The 9,332-nt window shown below is 46.7% G+C and overlaps 1 protein-coding gene across 1 annotated transcript; it reads right to left on the reverse strand.

Moving 5' to 3' along the window:
* Window positions 1-5,143: 5,143 nt before the first annotated feature.
* Window positions 5,144-8,948, reverse strand: LOC135823456 (uncharacterized). The gene is made up of 4 exons (XM_065336305.1): window positions 6,688-8,948; window positions 6,183-6,438; window positions 5,930-5,998; window positions 5,144-5,733 (listed from the first exon to the last, which is right to left on the reverse strand). The coding sequence occupies exons 1-3, from the start codon at window positions 7,127-7,129 to the stop codon at window positions 5,971-5,973; spliced, it is 726 nt and encodes a 241-aa protein (XP_065192377.1). The 5' UTR covers window positions 7,130-8,948; the 3' UTR covers window positions 5,144-5,733; window positions 5,930-5,970.
* Window positions 8,949-9,332: the final 384 nt, after the last annotated feature.

A 9,332-nucleotide genomic window follows, 5' to 3' on the forward strand; every position in this document is an offset into this window, starting at 1 on the left:
CCATGGGCAACATCCCAGCATTCCGCCGAGCTGCCATTCCCTACACGTTGTAGACTGCTACACAATTGGTCACACCATGGTATTCAGTACCCACGAACTTTGCAAAGCCGCGCCGATAATATGATAATGTACCGTGGTGCATGCACCGATGGTACCACCACTTCGTAGACTGCCTCCCGTTCATTTCTGTGCTCCTGTCTTTATTCTCGTCAGCTGTGTACATCAGCAGTTCAATTCTGTGCTCCAGTCCTCTTTATTCTCGTGAGCTGTGTACTTGTTTTGCTGTTTGTTTGGTTTATTTGAATTCGCTCAGTAACCGTGTACTTCAGCTATTCTCTCCTCCCTCTTCTGAATTTGACTCTCCGCTGGCCTTCTCTCCTCCCATCCCCTTACATTGTATTGGGCCTCCGCAGCTCCCCCCCCCCATCCACGCACACACTACATTGTCACATAGCACAACTCAACCATTCGCCACCCTGTTATTGAGCACTCCTGCTCGTTTGGTCTCGCGAATCCAAATAAAATCAATCAACTATGACGAGCACGGCACGGCAAAACAGAAAAGCATTAATCAGAATAAGTACTGCAACAATCAGGACCCTGCAGAGACCAATTAAAGGGGAACTGTCATCAAAAAAATTCTTTGTCTCATCTTGTAGTTCTTTGGCTCCTGATCACGATGGTGTGATCCGTTTTTCTCTGCGATGGCTGGAAGTGGGTGAAAACTTGCAAAGAAGGTGCCCAAAATTGTCCCGAAGTACCGAGTGACGTCACGCCGGACTTGAGCTCCACGCGTACATTCATCGTCAAAAACGAAGTCCAGCCCGTGTGCTCGTCGATCGAGTATATACATTTATCCCATGGCACGGTACTATAGGCCTGTTTCAGCCAATCAGGAGCCTTGCTGACCGGGAAATAATAGCCAATACAATCCCGCGCGGGATGATATTCATTATTAATTAACTGGGTTCACTTTTACCGTACCTACGGTGCACCCTGCATTGGCATGCCCCACCCCCTCTCGATTCGATGCAATGCATCTTGCCACTGGAGTCCTGTCAATCAGAAACCCAGCGACAAAATACACTACACAGAACCGTGAGAGGGTGGGAGCATGCCAATGCAGAGTGCACCGTCGGTACAGTAAAAGTAAACGGAGAGAACTTACCTCCGCGACTACGTCCAAAACCAGATTCCACACAAACAAACAACGAACTCCAATCATTATTCAACTCAACACTACGACACAAAGGAGACTTCGAAGTGATCTGTTCTCATTCACTCTTTGTAAACTCGAAAACTACACAAAGTATCACCATCCGAGTGAAAATTACAACGGTAAAGAGATACCGTAACAACACGAAAAGTACAAGACGTGAAAGTGAGAGGAAAAATCTTGTACAGAATATTCAACAGTGTGAAAGAAGAAGAGCTCAGCAATCCATGTGTGATGTAGATAAGATATGAATGCAAGATATGACCTGCAGTGATTATCATGACACTGTATCCAGTACGATTACCACGAGAACTGCTACAGAAAATCAGTGCTAGCCACATCAGCCTGCCTATCAGGGGCCGTCACCAACGTCGCTGACTGGCTCAAGCATCGACATCTGCTTCTAAATGACAAGAAGAGCCAGGTCCTGTCAATTGTACCACAACGCAATGCGGGTCAGCATGTCACTGTCCGCTGCAACCAGACAGAGCTTCCCCTGAGCCCAACAGCAAGGTACCTCGGCGTGACCCTTGACGCCGCTGTGAAGTGGCACCCCCATGTTGACGCGATGGCGAAGAAAGTTGTGCAGAAGATTGGAGCATTGTGGCGGTCCCGCAGATGTCTGAGCCTCAGTAGTCGCATCCAGTATGTGAGGTCAGTCATCATGCCTGACCTCCTATATGGGTCTAACGCCTTCTCTTCCTCCCTCAAGGTTTCGCAGCTTGATCGCCTTCAGGTCCTGCAGAACCGAGCGGCGAGAGCGGTATACGGTTTGCCGCCTCACACCTCGGCTCAGCCTCTGCTCGAACGGATGTCCCTGTACAGAGTTCGCGAGTGCCACGCCCAGAAGCGGCTCGTCCTGGTGTGGCGCTGTGTCAATGGGAAAGCCAGCAGTGTCCTCCAGGACCTATTCTCACCATCAGCTGGCAGCACCACCCGGCACCAGGTTTCCAGGGTCCTCACTGTCCCCTCGGCACAGTCAGAAGCCGGCAGACCTCGCCTGGCCTTTCAGGCAGCCTTGGCCTGGAACGCTCTCCCAAGGAGTGTAAGGGAGATCAAGGCTGCCCAGCAATTTAAGCTTGCCTCCATCCCCTACACCTTGCAATGAATGCTCTGTCTGACTTTTCCCGTCCACACACCACGTCATTTACTCTTCTCTGCGTGCTTGTGCGCTTATAAACTCTTTGTGTTCCCTCTGTTGACGCTTCAAAATCGCTCTATTAACACTGCAAAATCGCTCTGTTGACGCTGCAAAATTGCTTATCATCTCCCTCCCTCCCCCCTCTCTCTCTCTCTTTCTCTCTCTCTCCCCGTAGCTCTCTCCCTTTTTAAATTGGCTTCCATAGAATTGGGCACCATTGCCCGTTTGGCCTTGCGAAGTAAAATAAAAATCAACAACAACAACAACAATAACAATCTAAAACGTAGATGCTGCTACACATCCAGTATGCCTATAATATAACAAGATCACCGTTCTTCTGATTGCATAGTGGCCGATAGTGATACAACGAAGAGTCTTGATACAACGAAATGCACTTTACTCACTGGTGCCAATGTCCGACGATATGTACAATGTGGCTACTGCCTGCACGGACCACTGCGGACAGTGTTCAGCAAAGATCCCAAACCGTTGAAAGTTCCACGCCGATCCAATGACAAGGAAGTCAGCACCAGCCTCCATACTGGCATACATAATGACGTGGTATCTCGCCGTGACTTTGAAGTATGGCCCTTACTTTGAACCAAATGACTATGTATCATAACACTTAACAGTGCAATCTTCGTCAATTCTCTAGTCCAAATACTAAAATGCAACTTGTCTCCCGAGCTCCATCGCTCTCAAACCTTGACTGGATTGAAAAGAAAGGCAGCACCTTGTTTTCGGTATAGCTGTACCTTGGTACAGTAATTGTATTCAGAACGCAGTTGCGTCGATCCCCAAAATGCGTAGATGTACCTGGGATAAGTAGGATCAAGATGTACTCTTGGTAGGATATTGACCCGCGTACTCGGGTGTTACCGTACCCTCATATCATCCCTCCTGCTACGCAGTCGGGATGATATTCGGGAGGTAACACCCTCGTACTTGGGAATATCCTCTACATAGCTTTTCTAATGTGCGGTGCACGTGTGCCTTTTCAAAAAACTAACACAGAGATGTTTACGTCGTACCGAAGGAGAATGCCAAAGAGGCAGAGACCCACGTGCAGCTACACTGTGCACAGCCAAATCAAAATATGAAGCAGCTGAGCTTTCACCTTTTTGACTTCTTCCGCGAGGATCTAAGTTTTATTTCGTGAGGACGGAAGTACACGTCGTTGTTTTGAACTTTTCCTGTGACGAACAACACGATGATGAGTGCGTATGCAGAAAACAGTACTCCTCCGGCCGACGATAACACCACCAACCCGAGCCCCAAAGGAACGCAATGCAGCTACGTGAAGGCGATTCATCTGGCGATGTTGCTGAAGATGCAGATGACAAACTCCGACGTCTTTCATTTCAGAGCCGGGAGGGCAACACCGCCACCTTCGATACAACGACATAATTTTCAAGTACGAAGTATTCTGTACTATCCTGAAGAGAAGGGAAAGAAAACGTTTGATAGAAAGAAGTGTCTACTGAATTGTGTGGATTTGCGTCGTTGCTTGCGAATACTTATTACGAAACTGTTTTCCCAACGCCTCCAAACTACTGCACGAAGTATTTATTATTATTATTATTATGAAATGACCCAAAGGCAATGTGCCTATCGAGGGGTTCATTTGATTGAAAGAACAGTAGATGTAGATGTATGTACAAAGACAAGTAGGGATTAATGAGGAGAGAAATGGGAAAAATCAACTGCAAGGTGGCGGAATTCCGTTGATTGCATAAGCATGGTCAGCTGTAAATTTCCTGAGGCCAGCTTTGAACTTATAGAGCGAGGCTTCCGATGTTAGACTGGGGGGTAAGCAGTTCCATAGAATAGCAGTTCGGAACATGAAGAGAGACTTAGACAATGATTTAAATTTGGGAAGAATGATTTTATTTGGTCGTCGCTCACTATTCGTAATCTTGAAATGGAAATCAGCAAGGTAATCACGATGATGGAAAACATATCTGTGAAAAGTAGTGAGACTGATGATTTGACGACGATAGGCTAGTGACTCTAGGGAGCATTTAGAATTTAAGACAGATTTGCAAGAAGTGTAATCAAATGCAATTGAATTGGTATGTGTGTCACACTAACAGCAAACAAACATCCTTCCACTCCTTCGTTAACAAATAAAACAAAGAGCTGGAGCTTCGTAGAGGAAGTACCAGTGCGACAAACTGCTGTCGACTTTTGTTTATTTTGTCCCTTTTGGCGCTCTCATTGTGTACAACGTACGTATATCGAGTGTCCGAGTTCAGAAGCCAAGCGTGCACCGTACATCGAACAGTTGACTCGATCGACCACACGGGCTGGACTTCGTTTTTGACAGTGTAGTCCACAGGCCAAGGTGCAAAAAAGTGACTTTTCGTTCCCGTTCGAGGGGGACCAAGGTTTGACATGTGCAAATGATAGAGAATACATAGAGCTTTCAGGATCTGTGTCACTTGACCCAGAAACATGGGGCTTTGTTGACCAAATCAACGAAATACTTCTTGAAGAGTGTTACCATAGCAACCAAAGTGATAATTCCCAATTTAGGTATCTTGCAGATTAAATACCAACAGTGTTGCTTTGGAATGAAGTAGCCAAGGCCCAGACCTAGCTGTGTACACATTTTCATGATGATCGGAGGTGTTTTACTACCTCAATAGCATTTCTTAGAATAGAACACAATAGCGTCAATACACGGAATGCAATATACACTAACCATGCTTATGCAATCAACGGAATTCCGCCACTACACCTTGCAGTTCATTTTCCGCGTTTCTCTCCTCATCAAGCCCCACATACTAGTAGTAGTACTGTTCTTTCAATCAAATGAACCCCTCGATAGGCATACTGCCTTTGGGTCATTTCACAATAGTAATACATTGTAATAATGTATGTCACATTTGAGAACATATTATACAACAAGGAGCCTGCACAAAATAGGAAATAGGACAAGTACACTAGAAGGATAATTTATTATTTCCTAGCATGAAGTCTCTGATTATAATAATAAAGTCTTAGTACTGGCATAATCTGTAAAGTTACTATTACTGTCACGCTTTCATGGGTCTCCGGACATTCCGATCATATTTCATGCCTAACTTTTCTGGTATAGGAGCTCCAGTAAGAAGATCATAGGTCCTCTGGAAACAATTTAAAATGAAGGTACAGGTTAAATTATAATGACAATATTACAGTCATGTAGATAATATGATAAGAAGAAGATGTGCTATCACCCGTGCTGCGGGATGCGGTTGTCGGCCAAAGAAAGACAGTTCCGGCATCCACTGATGCTGACACAGATCTGTCATAAGATTTGTTGCAAGATATCCCAGAGGTGGTGGGACACTCTAGAGCTGGCTGCTATCCATCATGCACATGATTGCTCAACCTGAAAAAGATAGAAAGAAAGAAAAAAGACCATCGCACAATGATTGTGTCCCGTTAGCAGCAAGCCGCGTGACGGATCTACATACATGGCCAAGTATAGTCAGTATGGACAGGTGCTCATTAGCAGCGCATCTCTCATGCTTAAAGACTTGGAAGTTAATACAGCACAGAGATAACGGCAACTAGTGATTGCTTACAAGTTTGTCAGTCCCGAATCCTTACGGTTGGCTGGCTGCTATCAGTCATGAGCTGTGTCACTGCAGACCCTATAACACACATACGAGAATATAACGCTTTGTAAGTATTGAATTCAAGTTCACATTACTTAAAAGGATTTGACCAGCCATGTACACCAATGGTATAAACAGTTACTATCATAAATATCTCTCACGTGAAGCATTCATTGACGGCATTATTTTAAAACAAAACAAGATATCAATGACTACTTACAAATCAGTTTCAGGTGAGATGTGTTGGGTCGTAGGCAATGCTGCATGCTGCTCTGGGTAGTTTGTGCATACTACTGAAGAGTGGTGCCGACAGGTGCAAGCATCTGTACACAACAGCATATGCCGGCGGCACGAACAGTTGCCACTGCTGCAACCAGTTTTGCACCCGCACCGGAGGAACTCTAGGATTGACTTTGGAGCAGGTGGCAGGCTTAACCAGTCAACTGCCAATGTCCCATTGCTTTCTAGGTGCCAGCCTGTAATATGAAGAGAAGAATCACAGCGACAGGAAAAAATGTTCAAACTCCATTACATACAGAGATATCAAGTACACTGGTTCTATACAACATCTTCTTAGCAGATTTATCACAGCGGGTACTCTTACAGGTACATAAGTATTAAAGCCTGCTGCACTTTCTTATTCAACACCAACACAGACAAGATACATACTGAAATACATTCTGCCATTCTCTTACTTAGGTGTACTTTACTATTGCTGCTCTCACCTTGTTCTTTCTCATTCGGTGATGGTGCATCCACATGTGACAAGAGGCATCGCTTCCAAATACCAGCTTGGTAATTGGAGCGGCAGCAGTGCTTTAGAAGGGCGTCATTGCAGGGTGGCAGTTGGTTGGATTGCAGACTCCTTGTGCAAAACAGCTGGTACCTGGCATCATTGACCCGGGAACACGTGGTGTTGTACATGATGCAGACAAACTTCTCTAGGGCGTCGATGACATCGGTGGCAAGTGGTGTAAAAGCTGCACCCAAAGTACTGAAGGCCAAGCGGGCAGCTGCACTCTCCGGGGAGTTGTTGCACAGAAGCTTGAAGGCACCTTTCTTGCCTCTGCCTGCAAAGGCACTTGTTGTGTCACAGCCCGTAAAAGCATGAAAGCCAGGTAGAGCATCACAAACAGCTTGGCCCAACTTCTCGCTGATAGCATTCATCAGGATGTAGCGAGTCTTTACACCGGTTCCGTGTCTCTCTCTCCAGCACCTGGGCGTACGCAATGCTGTGGCCAAATCTGTTCAGTATGGTCACAAGTCGTTCACTTCTGTACAGATGGTGTACAGCCAAACCAAGAGCAACATGCTTTGGTGGCACGATAGTTGTGCACTGGAACACTAGGTCCTGTGCAAAGGACATCACACAGCGGTTGAGCGTGGAATCAACTTCAAGCTTGCTGGATGCTGCTGGTATATTGTCATGCTGGCCTGAGCTCAAAAACCACACAAGGAAATTGTGGAGCAGGGCAGGAATGCACTGCTCAGCTTGCTTCACTGAAATCATACCAGTGCTGCTGCCAGGACTTGTGCTTGTAGTGTCGAAACTCTCTGCCTGTTGCTGACAGGCATTCCGCAGGAGCCTAGCCGAATGGTATACCAGACGTATGCTGTCCTGCATAATAACAGTCTGGTGCACATCCACTTCAGCGGGGCGTCTGGGTGCTCTTGTTCCATAGTTGGTAGACCTACTGGTAGTGGTACTAGCGATACCCTCTTGGCTCTCACAGGCGCTAGCACTAGGACTGTCACCAGATTCCTCACTCTCGCTTTCGCTCGCAGCGTCCCTGTCATACAGTCGTGCTTTTATTATCACTGGTGCACGTTCCGTGGCGTAAACCAACTCGGATTTATTCCGTGCGCGGGGACGAGAGAACGTTATGGACTCGCCATACTTATCCATTAGTAGTCCCTTGACTCTTTCGTTTCTCGCTAGCGCTGTCCCTTCTATGGACACTTGATTGAACAATCGAGTCAGGTCACTGACGGTCCGAACCAAACATTCCACAAACAGCAGCGTTTCTACTTCAGTAAAAAAATCTTTATCAATCTCGGTGCCCGCACTGGCAACAGGCGCACAAGTGGCTGCGCTCTCGCCCTGATCTTGCAGCCTAGCAAGTGTTTTGGCCCGAGTATATTCTCGGTAGCAATACTTATGATAGTACGCTTCGCGTGCTATCAAGCAACTCGAGCCTATTGCTATCAAGATCTTGTCGTCCTGCCTGATCTCGGCAGCGGCACGAAGGGTTTGCTCGCCATCCTCGGATTGCAAGAGCGACGTTGTTTGCTTAGTGCTTTTGCCTGGAATCTTCTTTTTCAAAGAGCCGCAGAAAATGCAGGTTTGACGGCCTGGCTCGACAATTGGGGCCTGCACAGATTGCCGAGTGTTCCGGCGGGGTTTCGGATCAACTGATTCCATACTCCAGTGTCCATATCATATCTCTATCCCTCGACAGGCCATCGCCTCTGGGAGATATAATTTATGCTTATAATTATGTCAGTCACCAAAACTTCTCTATCTCGACGATTCCTTCATCTGGCGCAGTAAAACATTATCGTTTCCCTAACCTGCGTGCTCAGTCGAAGGGAGACATGTATGGTTGCCCAAGGATGAAGGAGCACTCCTTGGGCTACCCGAAACAGTCGCCATGGATCGGTTGGTCGTGTAGAGTAAGCCCTTTTCGGCTTTCTTTGTTGTATCCGACTGCTTCAATTTCTTCTAGTTCTGCAGTGCCGCCCCACGTGCCGCGCCACGTGAAAGCGAAATTCAAATTTGAGCAGGCTCTCCGCGTACTCAAAATTGCAGGAGACGACAACTGCGCACTTGGGGTCGTTCCGAAAATTGGAACCAAAAGGGCTTACTCCGCACGAAAGCCCCAGCTCCGGGGATACCCAAAAGTAGTTTCGAGTAGCCCGAGGGGTCCTCTTTCGGTTCGCCACAACCAAACTTGGTCCCCCCTGAGCGGGAGCGAGATTTTTTTATCTCGAAAAATTTCAACCCTGGCCTGCGGACTAGTGAGTGTACGCGTGGAGGTCAAGTCCGGCGTGACGTCACTCGGTACTTCGGGACTATTTTGGGCACCTTCTTTTCAAGTTTTCACCCACTTCCAGTCATCGCAGAGAAAAACGAATAACACCATGGTGATCAGGAACCAAAGAACTACAAGATAAGACAAAGCAAAATTATAGTGACAGTTCCCCTTTTAAGGTGGCAGACTACCCAAAAATTCGCTGAAAAATCGAATTTGTAAATTCATATTGAGTGCTACGTCAGTTGAAAGAGCATGAATAGCTGCAAATTCTCTGAAAATTGTGTCCCGATCTGACCGGCCGTTCAAGAGTTATGGCCGAAAATGTGCCCTTGCAA

Source organism: Sycon ciliatum, chromosome 8, assembly GCF_964019385.1.
Source record: "Sycon ciliatum chromosome 8, ocSycCili1.1, whole genome shotgun sequence".
NCBI lineage: Eukaryota > Metazoa > Porifera > Calcarea > Leucosolenida > Sycettidae > Sycon > Sycon ciliatum.

Excerpts from the sequence above, each read along its gene's own strand:
- LOC135823456 (XM_065336305.1), bottom strand. The coding sequence starts at position 7,129 with ATGAATGCTATCAGCGAGAAGTTGGGCCAAGCTGTTTGTGATGCTCTA. Across the intron at positions 6,439-6,687 it reads ACCGAATGAGAAAGAACAAG|GCTGGCACCTAGAAAGCAAT; the intron begins GTGAGAGCAGCA and ends TTCATATTACAG. Across the intron at positions 5,999-6,182 it reads ATCTCACCTGAAACTGATTT|GGTCTGCAGTGACACAGCTC; the intron begins GTAAGTAGTCAT and ends TGTGTGTTATAG.